Source organism: Aethalodelphis obliquidens, unplaced genomic scaffold (assembly GCF_003676395.1).
Source record: "Aethalodelphis obliquidens isolate GAN/ISIS:26980383/991018 unplaced genomic scaffold, ASM367639v1 scaffold89, whole genome shotgun sequence".
Taxonomy (NCBI): domain Eukaryota; kingdom Metazoa; phylum Chordata; class Mammalia; order Artiodactyla; family Delphinidae; genus Aethalodelphis; species Aethalodelphis obliquidens.
This window is the reverse complement of record NW_020838033.1, coordinates 3,950,705-3,975,640: the sequence shown is the minus strand read 5'-3', so window position 1 is coordinate 3,975,640 and position 24,936 is coordinate 3,950,705. Positions and strand designations below refer to the sequence as shown.

General features: G+C 38.9%; 1 protein-coding gene across 4 annotated transcripts in view; it reads left to right on the top strand.

Moving 5' to 3' along the window:
* FBXL20 (F-box and leucine rich repeat protein 20) overlaps positions 1-24,936 on the top strand; it is a 114,540-nt gene that overhangs the window by 58,511 nt on the left and 31,093 nt on the right. For all 4 annotated transcript variants that reach the window (XM_027094416.1, XM_027094415.1, XM_027094413.1 and 1 more), the window contains exons 3-5: positions 19,999-20,053; positions 22,673-22,747; positions 24,444-24,538. In XM_027094416.1, the coding sequence (XP_026950217.1) occupies positions 19,999-20,053; positions 22,673-22,747; positions 24,444-24,538 (225 nt within the window). The remainder of the gene's footprint in view (positions 1-19,998; positions 20,054-22,672; positions 22,748-24,443; positions 24,539-24,936) is intronic.

Sequence of the window (24,936 nt, the reverse complement as noted above, 5' to 3'; positions counted from 1 at the left end):
AGAAGCTAAGATCTCTACCCTAGCTATGCTTATTGCTACTGGAGCATCATTGCTCTTAGATCTTCTCATCAGGTAGAGCTAAATACATGTTTGGGGGTGGGTGGTACGTAAACATATCTTTATGCAATTTTATGTCTGTCTGTATCTATATATAGGTGGATAGATAGATTAAAAATGACAATACTTTTACATAACTAGTTTATACTAACACCCCCAATCCCAGTCTAATACTATAGGGCTCATTTTAGCTCTCATCCTTTCCATATTTATAACTGTCTTCTCTAAGGGAGAAATATGACTCTATCCACAATATGTTTACTTATTTACTCAATCTTAGAATGCACATGAAATAATTAACCCATAACGTTGTGAAAAAAATCTAATTAAAGTTCATTCATTATTTATAGTTTTTTGGTGTGACTTTTGTTTGTTTTGGTCTTTTGCCTGGTGATATACAGAAAATACTGAGTTCAAAAGTTACATTGGAAAAAAAAGTTACATTGGTTAATTCTCTTTTTTTACATTATTCATTTAAAATATAGTACAGGGCTTCCCTGGTGGCGCAGTGGTTGAGAGTCCGCCTGCCGATGCAGGGGACACGGGTTCGTGCCCCGGTCCGGGAAGATCCCACATGCCGCGGAGCGGTTGGGCCCGTGAGCCACGGCTGCTGAGCCTGCGTGTCCGGAGCCTGCGCTCCACAAGGGGAGAGGCCACAACAGTGAGAGGCCCACGTACCAAAAATAAATAAATAAATAAATTAAATAAAAATAGTTCATTTTATTCATCTCTGTTTGTATTCAGTTTGGGGTTTTCCTTTCCATCCTTATTCAATGGATTTATTTGTTTGTTTTTAGCAGATAGGTAACTTGGCAGTTACCAACCTACAAACTTTGTGTCCCCTGTGGTGGTTGGCCCCCGAAATGTAAGTTCAGTTCTTCTAACTTTAGCAGCTTGGAGTCTGCCCCACACACGTAGTATTCAGAGGTCACTCAGAGGTTTGGACAGGATTTGTGTTCCCCTCACCTCACTCTGGCTCTCTCCCTTCTCTCCTCACTTCCCATTGCCTGTGGTTGCTCCAAACTTTGTTCTCTGGTTCTCCTTCACAGATTTCTATCCAAGTTCTAAGGGCCCCAAGTATAGCCTGCCCTCAGGATAAAACCCATGAAAAAACAAAACAAAACAACTGGAAAGTCGCTTGTTCTTCCCTTTTCCTCTTTAGTAGCTACCTGCATTTGTTCACTCTCCATTGCCTTCAGATGGTTGTTTTGTTTTTTTAAATTAATTAATTAATTAATTTATGGCTGCATTTGGTCTTCATTGCTATGCACGGGCTTTTCTCTAGTTGAGGCGAGCGGGGGCTACTCTTCGTCGTGGTGCGCGGGCTTCTCATTGTGGTGACTTCTCTTGCTGTGGAGCATGGGCTGTAGGCGCACGGGGTTCAGTAGTTGTAGCATGTGGGCTCAGTAGCCATGGCTCGTGGGCTCTAGAGCACAGGTTTAGTTGCTCCGCGGCATGTGGGATCTTCCTGGACCAGGGCTCGAATCCATGTCTCCTGCATTGGCAGGCAGATTCTTAACCACTGCGCCACCAGGGAAGCCCCAGATGGTTGTTTTTATATTTTGTTCAGAGTTTGAAGTTAGAAGATTAGAACAGTGAAAATTTACTCAGCCGTGACCAGAAATAGAACCGATTTTGTTTATTTCTGACTATATAAAACAGACATGGTTTCAGAAGTCAGATCTGTACAACAGGAGATATGTTCCTCCACCCCCACCTTTCTACCCCATCCCCATCCTCCATTTTGAATCATTTAACAAGAGTTCTGACGGAAGAACGATTCTTTTTTTTAGTATTTATTTATTTTATTTTGGCTATGCTGGGTCTTAGTTGCGGCATGTGGGACCTTTAGTTGCGGCATGCAGACTCTTCAGTTGTAGCATGCATGTGGGATCTAGTTCCCTGACCAGGGATCAAACCCAGGCCCCCTGCACTGGGAGTGTGGAGTCTTACCCACACCACCAGGGAAGTACCTGAAGAATGATTCTTGACCTTCACTTCTCTTGAGTGTTAGATTTCAAACTGAGGCAGATGCCATCTTTGACATCCATTTTTTTTGTCAGTGGTTATGGATTAACTAAAAGATTGATCTTCACCTAGAGATGTGAATTTGTAAATTAATGATAAAACTTTGCTGCCATGCACTATTGTCATCTCTCTAGCCTGGTATATTTCAGTCTGTGATCAGGGGGTTAAAAACATGAAGGTGTACTTGTTTTGCAGTTTGCTTTAAAAATATCTGAATTGTTGACCTCAAAATTCACATCTTTTATAAATGTTTTTGAGAGTGATAAATTAGTAACCTTTATAATGTTAGTAAGAATCACCTGGAGAGTGGTTTTAAAAAAATATTCTGCAGATATCTGGGCTCCACACTCAGAAATTCTGAATCCATAGGTTTGGGCTAGGAACCAGGAATTTATATTTCTATTAAACACTCTAGGTATTGGGTGGGCCAAAAAGTGCCTTTGGTTTTTTAAGTAAAAATAAAAGACACATTTTTCATTTTTACCAAGAACTTTATTGAACAGCGTATTCACCCTTTTGTTCCACTACCTTCTGCCATTTTTCAGGCAACTTCATAATTCCATCTTCCCAAAACTTTCTATCTTTTTGAGCAAAGAACTGTTCCGGTTGCCTTTTACAGTCTTCCATGGAATTGAAATTTTTTCCATTAAGAGAATTTTGTAAAGACGGAAATAAACGGAAATTCGAAGGTGCAATGTCTGGTGAATGTGCCGGATGAATCAGAACTTCCCAGCCAAGCTGAAACAGTTTTTGCCTGGTCATCAAAGAAACATGCGGTCTTCCGTTATTCGGATAGAAGATTTTGCGTTTTCTTTTGACTAATTCTGGATGCTTTTTGTCGAGTGCTGCTTTCAGTTGGTGTAACTGGGAGCAGTACTTGTTGGAATTTATCGTTTGGTTTTCTGGAAGGAGGTCATGATAGAGGACTCCCTTCCAATCCCACCATATGCACAACATCACCTTCTTTGGATGAAGACCGGTCTTTGGTGTGGTTGATGGTGGTTCATTTCACTTGCCGCCTGATCTCCCCTGATCCACATTGTTGTACAGTATCCACTTTTCATCACCCATCACAATTTGTTTTAAAAATGGAACGTTTTCGGGGCTTCCCTGGTGGCACAGTGGTTGAGAATCCGCCTTCCGGTGCAGGGGACATGGGTTCGTGCCCCGGTCCGGGAAGATCCCACATGCCGCGGAGCGGCTGGGCCCGTGAGCCATGGCCGCTGAGCCTGCGCGTCCGGAGCCTGTGCTCCTCAACGGGAGAGGCCACGACAGTGAGAGGCCCGAGTACCGCAAAAAAAAAAAAAGAAAGAAAAAGAAAAATGGAACGTTTTCATTATGTTTCAGTAGAGAATCGCATGTGGAAATACGGTCAGGAAGGGTTTTTTCGCTTAATTTATGTGGAACCCAAACATCAAAGCGATTCACATAACTGAGCTGGTGCAAATGATTTTCAGCACTTGATTTGGATATTTTGAGTATGTCGGCCATCTCCTGCGGGGTATAACATTGATTGTTCTGTTATTGTTTTGATTTGATCGCTGTCAACTTTAACTGGTCTACCTAACCATGGAGTATCGTCCAGCGAGAAATCTCCAGCACGAAACTTCGTAAGCACTTTTGACATGTTCGATCAGTCACAGCACCTTTCCATTCGCTGCACAAATCTTTCTTTGCGTTTCAGTTGCGTTTTTACCTTTCTTGAAATAATAAAGCATAATATGCCAAAAATGTTGGGTTTTTTCTTCCATCTTCAATATTAAAATGGCTACACAAAAATTCACCAATTTTGATGCCTTTTTTTTTTTTTTTTGGCGGCACACGGGCCTCTCACTGTTGTGGCCTCTCCCGTTGCAAAGCACAGGCTCCGGACGCGCAGGCTCAGCGGCCATGGCTCACGGGCCCAGCCGCTCCGCGGCATGTGGGATCCCGGACCGGGGCACGAACCCGTGTCCCCTGCATCGGCAGGTGGACTCTCAACCACTGCGCCACCAGGGAAGCCCGATAAGTCTCTTTTTAAACACACACTGATATGACAGCTGTCACATACAGTCTAACAAAATTCTTTCAAATGAAGTTAAAGACAACTAAGTGCTACTAGAGCCACCTTACGGAAAAAAATGAACAGACCTCTTGGCCCACTCAATACATTGGTGCAAGTGATCCATGAACCGCACTTTAGTAAACAGTAAAGCAAAAGAATACGAACTAAACCTTGGGAAATGCCTTCATTTGAAAACAGAAGTATAGTAAGTGGCAGTTACAAGATGGTATCTGAGAAGCCAGAAGAGGAGGTTCTTAATAAGGGAATGGTCAATATATTTGGAGGGATAAGGCTTATTGAAGACTGATAACGGCCTTTGGATAGCACAAGAAAACCATTAGTGTTCTTCAAGGTACAACTGCAATTGAGTAGTAAAGATAGAAATTAGATTGTAAAGTGAGAAAAAAGGAGTGATGACAAAAAACCCTTTTCTCTTTGACTATCTCCACCCATATTGACCCCATTGTTTTTTTACTTTCAGCAGCACTTATATTTTCAGGTCACACATTATATCGGTTAATCATAAGCTGCCCTGTGTCTACATGTTTCTTTTTACAAAGGCTATATGCTTCTGGAAGGCAAATACGTTGTTTTATATTATTGAATTTCCTCTCTGCCTAATAGAGTGCTGGATATAACTAAGAACTCTGTGAACACTTAATGACTTAACCTTTTTTCTTGTGTGACTGTGAATTAACAAGATTAACTTTTTTTGTTTGTTTTGCTATCCAAGAACATTGTGTGTTATTAATTATTTTTGTCTTGATTCATGTCCTTAATGATACAGTTTCTTAATAAATTTCATTCTGTTTCTATTATTGCTAGTTGTAGGGAAAGCTATCAATTTGTCATCTTTTAGCCACATCTTTAATATTAATTCTAGTAATTTTTAGTTGTTTCTTAGATTTTCTATATATTTGTCTCCTGCCCCAAAAAAAAAACTCTTCCAATTATTTATAGTAATTTTTTCATCATTGCTTTAGCCACAACCTCCAAAATAAATGTTGAATGAAGGTGATGCTATCAGTCATTCTTGTCTTGTTCCTAACCTTACCTAGTTTTCAAAATCCATTCCTTGTTAGACTCTAGGTGTTTCCCCAGTTATCTGCTATCATTGCACAGCTATAATGATCTTCCTTCTTTTGAGTATTTGAAACCATCCTTTATGATTTCATTAGGATAGAATCCTAGACGTGGATTATTAAGGTGAAGAGTATTTTCCTTGACAGTCTCAAATTTACAGAAAAGTTGCACTATGGTACAAAAAACTTTTCTTCCTGAGCCATTAGAATAAATTGCAAACCTGATACCCCATGAGTAGGTCCTTAATATTTTATTTTGTATTTTCCAATCCAGCACCATATAAGTCTAATTTCCTCCCTTTCCATATTTGAATTCCCTTCTGTGACAAACCTGTCATTATCCTTAATGTATTTTGTTATTTACTCAGACTTCCTGATTGTAACCAATCTCCGACTGCGGCTGCTCCCTTTCACAAGGATTCTATCTTCACCCCACTGGGTTCACACAACTCGTGCCAGACCACTCCCCTCCTCTTGCACGGACACCCTTCTCCTCTGCTTGGGTTCCAAAACCCATGGTGGATTTCTGCTCCATGTGGTTGCCCTCTTCATATGGCCCAGGCACTGACACATTATGGTAGGTCACCCCAGTGTATGGATGCCCTCACTTCTTTTGGGCTTCAACTCGTCATGTGAATCACCTACACGGACATCCTTCTCAGCCCCCTCAACCTGTGACACCCCACACCAGGCTTCCCCTTCACCCTGCTTGTCCAATATCTCACTAGGTCACCCTCTTTGTGCATGCTGTCCTTCCTCATATAACTCAGCATTCTACTCCTATACTCAAATATATTCACACAAAAACTTACACGTGAAAGTTCATAGCAGCATTATTCATAGTAACCAAAGTGGAAACAATCCAAATGTCCATCAACTGAAGAATGGATAAACAAAGTATGATATATCTATATAATGGAATATTATTCAGCCATAAAAAGGAATGAAGTACAGATGTGTGCTACAACATAAATGTATGATTAAAAACACAGCAAGTGAAAGAAGCCAGACACAAAGGCCACATACTGTATTAGCCTATTTATATTAAATGTCCAGAATAGATAAATCCATGGAGATAGGGGTTGTCAGGGGCTGCAGTAAAGGGGCAATGGGGAGTGACTGCTAATGTGTACAAGGTTTCTTTTAGGGGCGATGAGAATGTTCTGAAATTAATGGTGGTGATGATTGCACACCATTGTGGACATACTAAAACTCACTGGATTGTGTGCTTTAAAATGGTAAATTTTATGGTTTGTGAATTTCCTCATGTGTATATAACTTGTAGATAAACTTATTTTAATTTATAGTAAGTAATATAATTTATAATAAATGTGTAATAATAAATATAGTTGTGGTAAAATATACAATTACATAATACATTTTTACTTATATAAAATTTGAAACAAAAAATTCTGCCCTTTATTGGGAGAAAGTGATGGCCTGAACCTCATGATAGTGATAGGCTAGAGAGAAAATAGACTCAATCAAGAGATTTTTAAGAGTTAACGTTTGGCGACATATTTGCTGGTTGATTCGACGCATTGTCAGTGGGGGTATGTATTGGAAAGGAGTGAAAGATGATGCGCAAGTTTTTTTCCTTCTACTAAGTAGATAGTGGGAATACTCACTAAGATAAAGAAAGTAGGTGGAGAAACAGGACTAATGGGAGGAAAACAATGAAAATAGTTCAGTTTTGATAATTGAAAATATCAAAGTAGAGCTGTCAAAAGGCAGATGTATATACAAGTCTAAAGCTTATCAGCATGATTTAGAAGTCATCAACATATATATAGTAACTAAAGCCATGAGACACTGTATTATATTTAGCTCTTTTGGATTTACCACTACCCGTGGGAAATAAGGAAACCAGAAGGAAACACAAGGCCTCTCAGACACTGAAATAAAGAGCTTTGGGGCCAAAACATCATATATAGCCTAGTGGTTGTCCTGTAGATGGGCAGCCTTTGGGTCAGGTGTCCAACCAGGTTCAGACAGATACCAGCTTGGCATCATCACCTGGTAGTTGATGTGGAACTCTTTAGAAAAGAGCTGTACATGGTAGATGTTGAGGTTTGGCCATACGTCCAGACAATTGTACTCTTACATATTCTCTCTTGGCTTAAATATTTTATATTAAGGTGATTGATGTCTTATGAGTTAGCAATATTTCATGTGTATCTTAATCTAATATATGTAAATCAATATGTCAGCTATAACTGAAACCTATTTGATTTTTATTTACTTTATTTAATTTGTCTCCAGAGCATCTGGGGTAGCTTAGATCGGGAGCAAATATAATAAATACAAATAAATAATCAGAATCATGAGAAATGTAAAGAAAAGTAGAAAACCAAAGCCAGAAAGTAAACAGATGCACCCTTGTACGAGCCTACGTAGTTGCTATAGATGGATCTCAAATTTAGCTTTAAACTCCTTGATAGCGTAAATGAAATGTCATTCTTAACAGAAAAGAAGAAAAATACATATTATTCCATAAAAACAGAGTGCTTCCTAGCACTGGTTTCTAAGAGAAATTTCTCAAATGGGAGTTTACTTAGATTTGGTAGTTAAAATTCCATGGCTAAATCAGTCACAGATTTCATATGGTCACATCTTGTACATGGGATTACCAGATATGGATAGATTAGGTTTGCATAATTTCTGCTGAATATAACCTTGGTTAAAATAATAGTTAAGGACTTCCCTGGTGGCACAGTGGTTAAGAATCCGCCTGCCAACGCAGGGGACAGGGGTGGGAGCCCTGGTCCAGGAAGATCCCACGTGCTGTGGAGCAACTAAACCTGTGTGCCACAACTACTGAGCCTGCGCTCTAGAGGCTACGAGCCACAACTGCTGAGCCCACGTGCCACAACTACTGAAGCCTGTGCTCCTAGAGCCCGTGCTCCGCAACAAGAGAAGCCACCAATGAGAAGCCCGTGCACCGCAACGAAGAGTAGCCCTGCCTCGCCGCAACTAGAGAGAGCCTGCACCCAGCAACGAAGACCCAACACAGCCAAAAATAAAATGAAATAAATAAATTAAAACTAAAAAAAATAATAACAGTTAACTGTAAGTAACTGGATAACAAGACCAATTGTCTGATGTGTCTCCTCTTCGTATTTTCTTATTTGAAATAAGGTCATTTCAAAAGTGAGTAGGAGACGTAGTTTTCTCTCCTTTATGGCCAGGGTTGTGCATCTGGTTTATTTAAGAGTGATTTTGCATTGATGTTCAAGTTTAAAAGGAATGGGGGACCAAAGCACAGTAGGAGGTTGAAGATTATCTGATGTAGCAGATTATGTGTACCAGCTTTGATTCAGTTAGTAATATGGAAGATGTTATCTTTGTGTTCACATTAATAACTAAGCAAGTACAGAGAACTTTTATAACTTAATATATAACAACTCATTCTTGTCTAAAGAGTCAAACTCAAATAAGTCCATTATAGCTACAGGTAGCATACGTTGCTTTTGGCAGAATTCTTCACAAGATCATGGTTAATTACAATGTCATAATTATACCTGAAGTCCTCTTATCAGTTGTCTTAAATGGCATCATGCTCTTATTCAACCTGTGTTTTTCACTCATCCATATGTCAGGAGCATTTTCAAGAATGCCAATGATGAGAAACACATTTTCCCTTTCCTAGAATGTAAATTATATTCCACAGGATTCTTTTTTTTTTTTTTTCCACGTGGCATATCTGCATTTTTGCTTCTTTGGAGGCAGAGACTTTACTCATGTTACATTTCCCTCCCATAGTAGTAGACCACCCATTTTTAGTTGAGTGTCCAGCCACTACAACTAAGATGATACATCCCAGTAAAACAGGAGCGTAGCAAACCTACATCTGTAGTCTGCTAATAAAGACACTAGCATATCGTTGTTGGTTTTTTTTTGCGGTACGCGGGCCTCTCTCTGTTGTGGCCTCCCCCATTGCGGAGCACAGGCTCCGGACGCGCAGGCTCAGCGGTCATGGTTCACGGGCCCAACCGCTCCGCGGCATGTGGGATCTTCCCGGACCGGGGCACGAACCCGTGTCCCCTGCATCAGCCGGCGGACTCTCAACCACTGCGCCACCAGGGAAGCCCTAGCGTATAGTTTTAATGAACAAGTCCTGCAAACCGATGGTCTCATGAGGAATAGGTTTGCAACTTTGAAAATATAGTATAGTTTCTGTCAGACAGTAGACAAGTATCAGAATTCTACATTCGGAGCAGGCTTTAACACTCATGTGGCCAAAGATCTGCATCTAGTGCCTTAAAAATTTTTTTTAACAAATAAAATATAAATCACTCATGAGCCCAGCACTTTTTTAAAAAATGAAAAATCGTAAACAAATGGCTTCCTTGTTCCACTTTCTCAACACCCCCCCCACAAAAAGCCTATTTTCCCCACAAAGCTAACATATATCCTCTTATATTTAGATATATAATATGCACAATGCTTACATGCATGTGTTCATGTGTACCTATTATATTTTTCAAAAATGAAAACATATAAAAACTGTTCTACAACTTGTTTTTGTTTCTGTCATTTAATAATCATTGACATCTTTTTAGGTCCGTTCATGTAGCTCTGTCTCATTCTTTTAAATGGCTGCAAAGTGCAAATTTTTTTTTGTACCATAATATATTTAAGCATTTTTTAATTGATGTATGTTAAGGTCATTTTCGAACTTTTTGATATTTCAAATAATGCTGCCATAAACATTCTGATAACTATCTTTACTCATACTTTTGCTTCTACAGGATGTAGTGTCTGTGTTTTTTATTTTATTTATTTTTAAATTTTATTTTATTTTTGGCTGTGTTGGGTCTTCGTTGCTGTGTGCGGGCTTTCTCGAGTTGCGGCTAGCAGGGGCTACTATTCGTTGCAGTGCGTAGGCTTCTTATCGTGGTGGCTTCTCTATTGCGGAGCACGGGCTCTAGGCACGTGGGCTTCAGTAGTTGTATCGTGCGGGTTCGGTAGTTGTGGCGCGCAGGCTCAGTAGTTGTGGTGCACGGGCTTAGTTGCTCCGCGGCACGTGGGATCTTCCCAAACCAGGGCTCGAACCTGTGTCCCCTGCATTGGCAGGCGGATTCTTTCTTTCTTTCTTTACTTATTTACCTATTTATTTATTTATGGCTGTGTTGGGTCTTCGTTTCTGTGCGAGGGCTTTCTCTAGTTGCAGCGAGCGGGGGCCACTCTTCATCGCGGTGCGTGGGCCTCTCACTGTCGCGGCCTCTCTTGTTGCGGAGCACAGGCTTCAGACGCGCAGGCTCAGTAGTTGTGGCTCACGGGCCCAGTTGCTCCGCGGCATAGGGGATCTTCCCAGACCAGGGCTCGAACCTATGTCGCCTGCATTGGCCGGCAGATTCTCAACCACTGCGCCACCAGGGAAGCCCTGGCAGGCGGATTCTTAACCTCTGCACCCCCAGCGAAGCCCTGTGTTTTTTATTTTAATGGGTACTATTGAACTACTCTCCAAAAGAGTCGTACCCATAGATATCCCCATGATATGAATGGAATTACTTATTTTGTTATACCTTCTCCAGGATCATGCTATGCTTTTTAAATTTATTTAATAAACAGAACTATATTAAGAGGTATTGCTCAAGAAGGTTTGGGATTTTTGTCATAAGACTGTCAAGCCAAAGGAAGTTGGGAGTAAATCTTTTTTTGCAGAACCATACCATGGGTAACCATATCCCCAAATCTACTCTCGGTATTTACTTTAGCAGCCAGCTCCATGTTCTCCAAGAATCTAGTATTAAGGGTTTGGTTTTTTGTTTGTTTGTTTGTTTCTTTCTTTATACAGCAATAGATTTATTTATAACCAGACCCCGTCTTCTTCCACATAATGTCTCAGAGACCTGGCCAAAGTCTTTTTGTGTGAGTGGGGAAGGTGAGGCCCACTTTGCCTCAAAGCTAGGCCGGTTTTTCAACAATCTGTTGATAAGAGAAGGAGGAGGACTTTTATTGAAGCAGTCAAGCAGGATCCTTCAACAATAAAAGACCTTTCATTCTGTGTCAGTTTTCTTATCTCTTTGATCATAACCATTCTGGTTATGGATAATAGGTGTCCTCAAGAAGGAATTATGTAAAGGGTTAAAGTGTAAGGTACCAAGGCTGAAGATGATGAAAAGCAGGAACGTTCTAAGTATAATGTTTTATTGTTCTGGCCTATCATATAGAAATGTCACTGTCGTTTCCCCTTGATTTATCTTACAAATACATACTTATAGTGATGTTTTTTATTTAAGTTAATGTTACCATATTTAGAAGAATAAATGGTCACTGTGAACCTCCTCCTCTCCATCCTCCATCCCCACCCACCCCCCCAATCACTGTGACTAAAACTCTGGCAGCTTATCCCATCAATCCTTATATTTGGGTTTCTAAAGGTAATTGTCTCTATTGTCAAGTACGTAGAATAAATAGAAGTCAGAAGCTACTAAATAATAGCAGACATTTAGACAGACTGCTTGTGGAGTGGTAGAAGGGATTTAAGCACAGAGGCTTATCACATACCAGGGAGCCAAATCAGGAGTGGAGAGTCCAAGCTCTTATTGCTTGACAGAGGAGCACAGCGACTGTATTTGTCTTCTCTCTCTCTTTTTAATGTATCATAATGTCGAACCCAGGTGAAAAGCCAACTTATGGGAATTTTGACATTAAGTACCCCAGGCAGTACATTCTAAGAATGAAATTATGATTGTTGGGGCATGTGCTTCAGAGAGTCTCCTAGGTCTGCATTTGACCTATAGCCTGAGGTTTCATGTCCATCTTTATTTTGTAAAGAATCTGTCTGTTGAAAGTTTACTAAAGTCTAACTAGGATCGTTATCTAAAATTTCTCTCCTGTGCCCCCGCCATGTGTAATATTATATTTATACAAATTGCTCAGGGATTAGTGGTAATTTGGCAGAAACAGGATCTTTAGACTATGAAGCTCCACATAAAGGCACTATATAGTGGATGACAGGAAAAAGCAGCAGCATTTAAGCAGTGTAAGAAGGTTTGTTGCATTAGATAAACTTACTGTTTTAGGAATTGAGGTACCTGGGGGTATATATATTTATTTGGGAATGATTTGTAATCAGTATTTTTAAAGGTGGGAAATTTATTTTATTTATTTATTTATTGAATTTTTGAATTTTATTTTATTTTTTTATACAACAGGTTCTTATTAGTCATCAATTTTATACACATCTGTGTATACATGTCAATCCCAATCGCCCAGTTCAGCACACCACCATACCCACCCACCCACCCCCATGGTTTTCCCCCCTTGGTGTCCATACGTTTGTTCTCTACGTCTGTGTCTCAACTTCTGCCCTGCAAACTGGTTCATCTGTACCATTTTTCTAGGTTCCACATACATGCGTTAATATATGATATTTGTTTTTGTCTTTCTGACTTACTTCACTCTGTATGACAGTCTCTAGATCCATCCACGTCTCAACAAATGACTCAATTTCGTTCTTTTTTATGGCTGAGTAATATTCCATTGTATATATGTACCACGACTTCTTTATCTATTTGTCTGTCAATGGGCATTTAGGTTGCTTCCATGACCTGGCTATTGTAAATAGTGCTGCAGTGAACATTGGGGTGCATGTGTCTTTTTGAATTATGGTTTTCTCTGGGTATATGCCCAGTAGTGGGATTGCTGGATCATATGTTAATTCTATTTTTAGTTTTTTAAGGAACCTCCATACTGTTCTCCATAATGGCTGTATCAATTTACATTCCCACCAACAGTGCAAGAGGCTTCCCTTTTCTCCACACCCTCTCCAGCATTTGTTGTTTGTAGATTTTTCCGATGATACCAATTCTAACTGGTGTGAAGTGATACCTCATTGTAGTTTTGATTTGCATTTCTCTAATAATTAGTGATGTTGAGCAGCTTTTCATGTTCTTCTTGGCCATCTGTATGTCTTCTTCGGAGAAATGTCTGTTTAGGTCTCCTGCCTAAATCCATTGTTGGATTGGGTTGTTTGTTTCTTTAATATTGAGCTGGATGAGCTGTTTATATATTTTGGATATTAATCCTTTGTCCGTTGATTCGTTTGCAAATATTTTCTCCCATTCTGAGGGTTGTCTTTTTGTCTTGTTTGTGGTTTCCTTTGCTGTGCAAAAGCTTTGAAGTTTCATTAGGTCCCATTTGTTTATTTTTGTTTTTATTTCCATTACTCTAGGAGGTGGATCAAAAAAGATCTTCCTGTGATTTATATCAGAGTGTTCTTCCTATGTTTTCCTCTAAGAGTTTTATAGTGTCTGGTCTTACATTTAGGTCTTCAATCCATTTTGAGTTTATTTTTGTGTATGGTGTTAGGGAGTGTTCTAATTTAATTCTTTTACATGTAGCTGTCCAGTTTTCCCATCACCACTTATTGAAGAGACTGTCTTTTCTCCATTGTATATTCTTGCCTCCTTTGTCACAGATTTGTTGACCATAGGTGCGTGGGTTTATCTCGGGGCTTTCTATCTTGTTCCATTGATCTATGTTTCTGTTTTTGTGCCAGTACCATATTGTCTTGATTACTGTAGCTTTGTAGTATAGTCTGAAGTCAGGGAGTCTGATTCCTCCAGCTCCGTTTTTTTTCCCTCAAGACTGCTTTGGCTACTCGGGGTCTTTTATATCTCCATACAAATTTTAAGATTTTTTGTTCTAGGTCTGTAAAAAATGCCATTGGTAATTTGACAGGGATTGCATTGAATCTGTAGATTGCTTTGGGTAGTATAGTCATTTTCACAATATTGATTCTTTCAATACAAGAACATGGTATATCTCTCCATCTGTTGGTATCATCTTCAATTTCTTTCATCAGTGTCTTATAGTTTTCTGCATACAGGTCTTTTGTCTCCCTAGGTAGGTTTATTTCTAGGTATTTTATTCTTTTTGTTGCAGTGGTAAATGGGAGTGTTTAATTTCTCTTTCAGATTTTTCATGATTAGTGTATAGGAATGCAAGAGATTTCTGTGCATTAATTTTGTATCCTGCAACTTTACCAAATTCATTGATTACCTCTATTAGTTTTCTGGTGGCATCTTTAGGATTCTCTGTGTATAGTATCATGTCATCTGCAAACAGTGACAGCTTTACTTCTTCTTTTCCAATTTGTATTCCTTTTATTTCTTTTTTTCTCTGGTTTCAGTGGCTAGGACTTCCAAAACTATGTTGAATAATAGTGGTGAGAGTGGACATCCTTGTCTTGTTCCTGATCTTAGAGGAAATGCTTTCAGTTTTTCACCATTGAGAATGATGTTTGCTGTGGGTTTGTCATATATGGCCTTTATTATGTTGAGGTAGGTTCCCTCTATGCCCACTTTCTGGAGAGTTTTTATCATAAATGGGTACTGAATTTTGTCAAAAGCTTTTTCTGCATCTATTGAGATGATCATATGGTTTTTATTCTTCAGTTTGTTAATATGGTGTATCACATTGATTTGCATATATTGAAGAATCCTTGCATTCCTGGGATAAATCCCACTTGGTCATGGTGTATGATCCTTTTAATGTGTTGCTGGATTCTGTTTGCTGGTATTTTGTTGAGGATTTTTGCATCTATATTCATCAGTGATATTGGTCTGTAATTTTCTTTTTTTGTAGTACCTTTGTCTGGTTTTGGTATCAGGGTGATGATGGCCTCAGAGAATGAGTTTGGGAGTGTTCCTTCCTCTGCAACTTTTTTTTTTTTTTTTTTTTTTGGTACGCGGGCCTCTCACTGTTGTGGCCTCTCCCGTTGCGGAGCACAGGCTCCGGAAGCGTAGGCTCAGCGGCCATGGCTCACGGGCCCAGCTGCTCTGCGACATGTGGGATCTTCCCGGACCGGGGCACGAACCCGTGTCCCCTGCATCGGCAGGCGGACTCTCAACCACTGCGCCACCAGGGAAGCCCCTTCCTCTGCAATTTTTTGGAAGAGTTTAAGAAGGATGGGTGTTAGCTCTTCTCTAAATGTTTGATAGAATTCACCTGTGAAGCCATCTCGTCCTGGACTTTCTGCTTGTTGGAAGATTTTTAATCACAGTTTCAATTTCATTACTTGTGATTGGTCTGTTCATATTTTCTATTTCTTCCTGGTTCAGTCTTGGAAGGTTATATATACCTTTCTAAGAATTTGTCCATTTCTTCCAGGTTGTCCATTTTATTGGCATAGAGTTGCTTGTAGTAGTCTCTTAGGATGCTTTGTATTTCTTCAGTGTCTGTTATAACTTCTCCTTTTTCATTTCTAATTTTATTGATTTGAGTCCTCTCCCTCTTGATGAGTCTGGCTAATGGTTTATCAATTTTGTTTATCTTCTCAAAGAACCAGCTTTTAGTTTTATTGATCTTTGCTATTGTTTCCTTTGTTTGTATTTCATTTATTTCTGCTCTGATCTTTATGATTTCTTTCCTTCTACTAACTTTGGGTTTTGTTTGTTCTTCTTTCTCTAGTTCCTTTAGGTGTAAGGTTAGATTGTGTATTTGAGATTTTTCTTGTTTCTTGAGGTAGGCTTGTATAGCTATAAACTTCCCTCTTAGAACTGCTTTTGCTGCATCCCATAGGTTTTGGATCGTCGTGTTTTCATTGTCATTTGTCTCTAGGTATTTTTTGGTTTCCTCTTTGATTTCTTCAGTGATTTCTTGGTTATTTAGTAATGTATTGTTTAGCCTCCATGTGTTTGTGTTGTTTACATTTTTTTTCCCTGTAATTGATTTCTAATCTCATAGCATTGTGGTCAGAAAAGATGCTTGATATGATTTCAGTTTTCTTAAATTTACTGAGGCTTGATTTGTGACCCAAGATGTGATCTATCCTAGAGAATGTTCCGTGCGCACTTGAGAAGAAAGTGTAATCTGCTGTTTTTGGATGGAATGTCCTATAAATATCAATTAAATCTATCTATTGTGTCATTTAAAGCTTGTGTTTCCTTATTTATTTTCATTTTGGATGCTCTGTCCATTGGTGTAAATGAGGTGTTAAAGTCCCCCACTATTATTGTGTTACTTTCGATTTCCTCTTTTATAGCTGTTAGCAGTTGCCTTATGTATTGAGGTGCTCCTATGTTGGGTGCATATATTTTTATAATGTATTGAGGTGCTCCTATGTTGGGTGCATATATTTTATAATATAATTTTTATATCTTCTTCTTGGATTGATCCCTTGATCATTAGGTAGTGTCCTTCCTTGTCTCTTGTAACATTCTTTATTTTAAAGTCTATTTTATTTGATATGAATATAGCTACTCCAGCTTTCTTTTGATTTCCATTTGCATGGAATATCTTTTTCCATCCCCTCACTTTTAGTCTGTATGTGTCCCTAGGTCTGAAGTGGGTCTCTTGTAGACAGCATATATATGGGTCTTGTTTTTGTATCCATTCAGCAAGCCTGTGTCTTTTGGTTGGAGCATTTAATCCATTCACGTTTAAGGTAATTATCGATATGTATGTTCCTATGACCATTTTCTTAATTGTTTTGAGTTTGTTTTTGTAGGTCCTTTTCTTCTCTTGTGTTTCCCGCCTAGAGAAGTTCCTTTAGCAAATTTGTTGTAGAGCTGGTTTGGTGGTGCTGAATTCTCTTAGCTTTTGCTTGTCTGTAAAGCTTTTGATTTCTCCATCGAATCTGAATGAGATCCTTGCTGGGTAGAGTAATCTTGGTTGTAGGTTCTTCCCTTTCATCAGTTTAAGTATATCTTGCCACTCCCTTCTGGCTTGTAGAGTTTCTGCTGAGAAATCAGCTGTTAACCTTATGGGGGTTCCCTTGTATGTTATTTGTCGTTTTTCCCTCGCTGCTTTCAGTAATTTTTCTTTGTCTTTAATTTTTGCCAATTTGATTACTATGTGTCTTGGCGTGTTTCTCCTTGGGTTTATCCTGTATGGGACTCGCTGCGCTTCCTGGACTTGGGTGGCTATTTCCTTTCCCATGTTAGGGAAGTTTTTGACTATAATCTCTTCAAATATTTTCTTGGGTCCTTTCTCTCTCTCTTCTCCTTCTGGGACCCCAGAAGGGGAAATGCAAATGTTGTTGACGTTTAATGTTGTCCCAGAGGTCTCTTAGTCTGTCTTCATTTCTTTTAATGCTTTTTCCTTTATTCTGTTCCGCAGCAGTGAATTCCACCATTCTGTCTTCCAGGTCACTTATCTGTTCTTCTGCCTCAGTTATTCTGCTATTGATTCCTTCTAGTGTAGTTTTCATATCAGTTATTGTATTGTTCATCTCTGTTTGTTTGTTCTTTACTTCTTCTAGGTCTTTGTTAAACATTTCTTGCATCTTCTTGATCTTTGCCTCCATTCTTTTTCCGAGGTCCTGGATCATCTTCACTGTCATTTTTCTGAATTCTTTTTCTGGAAGGTTTGCCTATCTCCACTTCATTTAGTTGTTTTTCTGGGGTTTTATCTTGTTCCTTCATCTGGTACATAGCTCTCTGCCTTTCCATCTTGTCTTTCTTTCTGTGAATGTGGTTTTTGTTCCACAGGCTGCAGGATTGTAGTCTTCTTGCTTCTGCTGTCTGCCCTCTGGTGGATGAGGCTGAAGAGGCTTGTGCAGGTTCCCTGATGGGAGGAACTGGTGGTGGGTAGAGCTGGCTTTTGCTCTGGTGGGCAGAGCTCAGTAAAGCTTTAATCCACTTGACTGTTGATGGGTGGGGCTGGGTTCCCTCCCTGTTGCTTGTTTGGCCTGAGGCAACCCAACACTGGAGCCTACCTGGGCTGTTTGGTGGGGCTAATGGCGGACTCTGGGAGGGCTCACGCCAAGGAGTACTTACCAGAACTTCTGCTGCCAGTGTCCTTGTCCCCACGGTGAGCCACAGCCACCCCCCTGCCTCTGCAGGAGACCCTCCAACACTAACTAGCAGGTAGGTCAGGTTCAGTCTCCCCTGGGGTCACTGCTCCTTCCCCTAGGTCCCAATGCACACACTACTTTGTATGTGCCCTCCAAGAGTGGAGTCTCTGTTTCCCCCAGTCCTGTCGAAGTCCTGCAATCAGTTCCCACTAGGCTTCAAAGTCTGATTCTCTAGGAATTCCTCCTCCCGTTGCCGGACCCTGAGGTTGGGAAGCCTGACGTGGGGCTCAGAACCTTCACTCCAGTGGATGGACTTCTGTGGTATAAGTGTTCTCCAGTCTGTGAGTCACCCACCCAGCAGTTATGGGGTTTGATTTTACTGTGATTGCGCCCCTCTTACCGTCTCATTGTAGCTTCTCCTTTGTCTTCGCATATGGGGTATCTTTTTTGGTGAGTTCCAGTGTCTTCCTGTTGATGATTGTCCAGCAGCTAGTTGTGATTCTGGTGTTCTTGCAAGAGGGAGTGAGAGCACGTCCTTCTACTCCACCAACTTGGTTCCTCCTCCGCCATTTGAAATTTATTTTATTAAAGAGAGCCATCAGGGTGGTAGCAAGTCTGCCTCAGGGGAACAAGAAAGTTTCAACGTTTCCGTCTATGGACAGATGTAGAAAATGTGGTATACAGCTTTAAAAAGGAAGGAAATTCTGATACTACATGCTACAACTTGGATGGACCTTGAAGACATTGGTGCTAAATGAAATAAGCCCATCACAAAAGGGCAAATACCGTGATTCCACTCATATGAAGTACCTAGAGTAGCCAAATTCGTAAAGAATGAAAGTAGAGTGGTGGTTGCCAGCGGCTGGGGGAGAGGGAAATGGGGAGTCATTGTTTACTGTGTCCAGAGTTTCAGTTTGGGAAGATGAGAAAGTTCTAGAGATGGATGGTGGTGGTGGTGGCACAACAGTGTGAATGTACTTAAATGCTCCTGAACTATACCCTTAAAAGTGGTTAAATGGTAAGTTTAATGTTATGTATATTACCCAAATTTTAAAGAGTTTCAAAAAACTTTATTTACAAAATGCATATAACTTTGTCTGATGTAATTATTAACTCAGTTTATTCCAAGTTCTAAAATGTGATTGACAGCCTCTAATCACTAAATAACAAAATTTTGCTCTATTAAGCTAACTCAGAGTAATAACGGAAAAGAAAGTGTAGCTTTCATTCGTCTCCAGATTAATGCTTCCTGACCTCCATTTTGTAACACTCCAGCTATCTCAAGGAATATCATCTTTAAAGTATACGCTATGTTGTACCTTTTGCCACCTGCACAAGAGCTTTACTTGTTATTCAGATCAAATGATCTTTAAGGGGATTCATGAGTAAGGAGAACTGTAGGCACAAGTAACCCGTTCACTTTATTCCCAGGATGCTCTGAGCTGTTTTTACAGGTGGTTTATGGTATAGAGAGTTATCGTCCTTTAGGCAAATTAATTATTTCAAGTAATAACGCTACAAAATAAATATTTAGCCTCTCTAAGACTGAGAAGAATTTTAGGTGGTGTGTCCTGACATTGATGTGTTAACTGAGTTTTATAATTTCCCAAATTGGAATTAAATATATAGAGATTTAACATTTTATAGTTGCTCAGTTTTAGGTTTTACCAATATTTTATCTTTTTTCCTTCATAGCTGTAAAATTCTTTATAAACATAACCATCCCCTAGCCTGTTTCTTTTGATAACCAGAATGTGGAAATTGGTTTTTTACTTTAAAAAGTATCAGAAATATTTTATCATCCCTTGATGTGAATAAATGAACTCGTTATGGTACTTACACGTACATTATCAAGTAAAAGATTACCTTTTCCCCCTACATTTTTATGGGCAGTATTGTAAATTGCCCCAGCTTTTTGTGTTATTGTTTAAAGAACATCTGCCCTTTTGTGCATGTGTTAACATCGCCAATTATTTATAAGGAAAAATCAAGAGAAAGTAATTCATCATATAATAAAGTTTTCCTCCGTCTCTTTTTAGGATATTTTCTTTTCTGGATGTTGTAACCTTGTGTCGCTGTGCTCAGGTCTCCAGGGTAAGAATGGCTGACATGATTACAAGAGCATCCCTTCCTGACATTAATGATAATCAGCTTCTGTAGTAGGCCGACTATTTACTTCAGATGGTAGTTGTATGTTATGTTTCCAAGGTTGTGGTTTCACCCATGGGATACCCAAACCCATGTTAATTCTACAGTGGAATTCTACTATATGTACTATCTCTAACTTTAATTTTTTGAAATTCTTGACTATTTGTGTAATATAAACAGAAGAAACATTTTCAAGGAAAAAGCACTAAACATGCAAATTAAAAGAATAGGCTTTACTCAGAACTGTAATAATATAGTATTTCATTATGTTTCCCTTATTCATTTTATGTACATACATGGAAGGCTCTTGATATCTCCCTATATTTTTTTCTCAAAAGGTTATAGCTAGAATTTAATTTTTAAGAAATTGTAGAGCAAACCAAATTCCATTCTCAGAGTCAGTTTCTGCATTACTCTTACTTATCCATTTTTGTCAATTGACATTACTATGACAAAACAGTGAGACATAATCTTATTGCTGCCACTAGTATTAAGAATAGAATCTCTGTTGTGGGAAAATTGCTTTATGAATCATTCATAGTCTCTTTTGTAATACAGATATATAATAATAAAATGAATGAGTACATACAGTTATCATCTTTTTATAAACTGGACAATGGCTTTTTGATGTTTAACAAATACTTATTGAGAACCTACTATGTACCAGGTATAGTCCTAGGTGCTGAGTATGTAATATGGTTATATCACAATACTCAGCATCAGAGTATTGTGTTTACCTCTGTTAAGTGGACCCAGGTTTTCCTTCAAATTTCCATCACCAATTTCCTTAAAAAAAAAACCCCCACAAAACTTGCCATAGAAAATCCACCTCATCTTGCTAACTTTAATGTAATTTCTACATCCTAAAAGCCATACTAAATCTGTATCTCAGCTATTTAAGAAACAATCAGGCATATTTTGATGATTTCTATTCATGACAGTTCTGTTCCTGGTACCTGAGTGGTTGCCTTAGTCATGGCTGGTACAAATGAGTGGGGTTTCTTTTTTGTCTCCATATGAAGCTGAGGTCATCATTGAGAAACAAAATTCCCAGACCAGTGTCTTAACCTGTTTGGTTGCAGAGTCTCATCTCAAGAATGTTGATTTGAGTGAGTTTTAATTGTTGTTTTCATGTTCAGGTTCCTCTTCCTTCTTAATGTGTTTTAACTTAAAAGGAAGCAGAATGCCAATTTTCATTACATCTGTACAATTGGAACATCGGTAGTTAGCCTGTTATTCTCTGTACTTGAAGTATTTAGTTAATTTGCTTTAAAAAAAAAAAACAACAACAAAAACTCTAGAGAGGAACCTGTCATTCCTAATTTTAGTCTCACTGTAGCATGTGTCCTGCTTGCTGAAGAAAATAGTATAAGGAAATGAGAAGTATCAAATCAGAGATAGAGTTAGCCTAAGAATCTAATAAACATATGATCTTTAAAGGTTTTATCTCTTGTCTCCCATGGAGCCATTTAAGAAACTGTTGGAAAAATATGAAGCCACAAAAAGAAAAGTAACATCGAAATCCTGAGAAAACCTTAAAGATTTCTATAATAATATTTTTGTTAACCCTCATACCCCTGACATCTTTCTTACTGATTGTGTGATAGTTACCTGGGGCTTATAAGTGTATCTTTAATTTCCGTTTTAGAATTTCAGTATCGAATCTGTGTTTTGAATTGTTGTAGTAAGAGATAATATTCTAAGTTTATAACTTAACAGTGTTAAGACTTTTGTTTACACTTTAAATTTAGTAGGGAAAACGTTTAAAGGCTTTCTGATTAAAATACAGAACGATCCGCAAAAGGTTAACTCTTAGTGGAGTCATTTTTCACCTTATCCTGAAAGGTTGAAAATCTTGGAAGCTTTCTTGCCTCCCTTTAGGTAATTAAAGAAATGTATGAGAAGTCTTAAAACTTTCAGTGTTTAAAATTACCACTGAATCAAGTTGAAGGAAAAGATGACCAATTGAAAAACATGCCTGAGTGAGCAAATTGGTAATGAGGAAAGCATTAAGTCTCTGTCATGTATACTGAGAAATGATAGTGTCTTTTGTGAATCCCAGGTCACCATATCACAGTTTTGGGTCCAAACAAGTGATGCTATGAATAGCATATTTTTATTGAACATGGCATATGTATTGAACACACTACATTCAGAGTGCCATCTTCTTTCTTTGGTTTCACACTCACCTCGTTCCTAGTTGAGGGATAGAGTAACAGACTTGCTTTTCATTAGCTGGATTATCTCATTTTGAGATTGGAAACTCAAGTTAGAAAACAGTTTCCGGCTGTGATACTTATCACAACCTGTTCTTTCCCCAGCCCGCTAATGTAAGATCTTTCATAGCTACTAATTTCTGTACCCACTCATTTATGAGATAATCTACTTGGAGAATAAAGTATGAATCAGAAATAAGACTGACTTTTGGGGAGTTAATGGTGGAGGTGCTAAGAAATTTTTTGGTCAATTTCAATCATTAGTAGGTTGAATTGTGAACTTGAATTTTGCTAGCTTTTCCCCTTCATTTCAGCTTCTGTTCATTCTGTCTCTTCTTCTTCAAAATAGGCCTGGAATGTTCTGGCTCTGGATGGCAGTAACTGGCAGCGAATTGACCTGTTTGATTTCCAGAGGGATATCGAGGTATGACTGCGTGGTGTGTGGCCCCATCTCTCTCGTTAGAATGTAATTGCAGCATATAGGACAGATTAGCCCCAACCACATAAATCTCCTTTCCCTGGAGAGAGAGACTGTTCATTTCAGCGCATCTGAACTTCATGGGAGCTTGCAATTTTCCCAAGAACTGGTTCAGTTTTTGAGAATGAGCAGAATTATTTTACTGAAATAATACTGAGTTATTTAGTTTTAATAGGACTCATTTTTGTTTTTATTTTTGTGGTGGAAATGTGAACCTTTGTTTGCTCTTTTTAAGGAAGTCTTTTCATATTTGTTTATTTAAAAATAAGTGGAGTTAATTTACTGGAGCATGATATCTGCATAAATTCTTCTTGATGAGCATTCTGGGTTCTGGGGGAGCCTATAGATAGTTTTTGTAGAGAATGAATTGGATTACTTTTATTGGGGAGAGATTTTTTCCCTTCTCACTTCTCCCCCATATTTTATCTCTTAGTATTGCCTATTTTCTCTAAAATGGAGAAGAATGGCTTAAGCTTAAATTATTTTAACCTGAATTTGAGCTCTGTAGTCCTTGGTTATCTCATCTGGAGAGTGGAAGTAATAGCTTCCTCACTGTGTTATAAGGATTAAATTAGATTTAGATGTAGCTATTTTTTCTGTTGGGTTTGTTTTTTTTTTAAGTTCTAGTGGAACTTAGTGGTCTTGAGAATCCATGTAAGAAGTTAAAAAAACCTCACATGAACTTTATTTTATCTTCATAAAGTACTTTTATTTTATTTTATTATTTTTTTTTTTTTGCGGTACGCGGGCCTCTCACTGTTGTGGCTTCTCCCGTTGCGGAGCACAGGCTCCGGACGCGCAGGCTCAGCGGCCACGGCTCACGGGCCCAGCCGCTCCGCGGCATGTGGGATCTTCCCGGACCGGGGCGCGAACCCGTGTCCCCTGCATCAGCAGGCGGACTCTCAACCACTGCGCCACCAGGGAAGCCCAGTACTTTTATTTTTTAATATTTTTTTTAAAGACTTTTTTTTTGATGTGGACTATTTTTAAAGTCTTTATTGAATTTGTTACCATATTACTTCTGTTTTATGTTTTGGTTTTTTGGCCACGAGGCATATGGGATCTTAGCTCCCCAACCAGGGATCAAACCCACACCCCTTGCATTGGAAAGCGAAGTCTTAACCATTGGACTGCCAGGGAAGTCCCATAAAGTACTTTTAAAATGATACCCACCGACGTGCTGGATTTTTCTGTTTTTCACAATTCTCTGATCTTCATGGATGTAAATATTTAAAGCAGCCTGGCCTACAAAACCATTCAGCAAGCTTTTGTGAAGTGTTCATTGAGTCTCTGCTGTATTTAGAGTACTATAGTAAATACACAGAAATAATAGAGAGAGTTAATGTCCTGTGGCTGCAGGAGGGGAATCTACATTGATATAGTGGCATAAGAGAACTACAGAGCACCATTTCCTCAAATGCAGGGTATCTTACAAGAGGAACAAAGTAAATAACAATATAGGGTTTAGGTATGTTTCAAGTAGATGGGTTAATCAGGAAAGCTTTCTCCCAGTAAGTTGAAATTTTCATATTGATTTAATTAGGTCTTTAAAACGAGTAGAAGTCTCTTAAAAACGAGGATGTGGTCTTTTCAAAAACGATGTGGCGGCTTACCTTTGTATACCTGTCTTCTTTTTTTACAGGGCCGGGTAGTGGAGAATATTTCAAAAAGGTGTGGGGGCTTTTTACGAAAGCTAAGTCTTCGTGGGTGTCTCGGAGTAGGAGACAATGCATTAAGGTAAAAACATAGCTATCGATTAACTCATCTTCTTGACTGAAGTGAAGAACAGCACCAAACACAGCACTGCCTCACCCAGAAAAGGCTGGAATAGTTTTCATATTCCTAAGCTATTCTGAACCCAAATACACGTTCACTGCTTATAACACAAATACCCAGTAGTGGGATGTGTGGTTTTGAGAATAAAACAAGAACAAGTGCTCCCCCCAAAAAGCCAGATTCCCCATATTATAAATGGTTCGTTTGGAGCTTTGAGTAAATTTTTTTAAGTTTGTTTACTCGAAGTTAGGATAATTTTAACTTTGGTTGACAAAAAGATTGATGTTTAAAAGTTTATGGTTGAAAAGTAATTTATTCGTAATTGTGAACAACTTTTTGTACCATTTTGTACCAGTAAT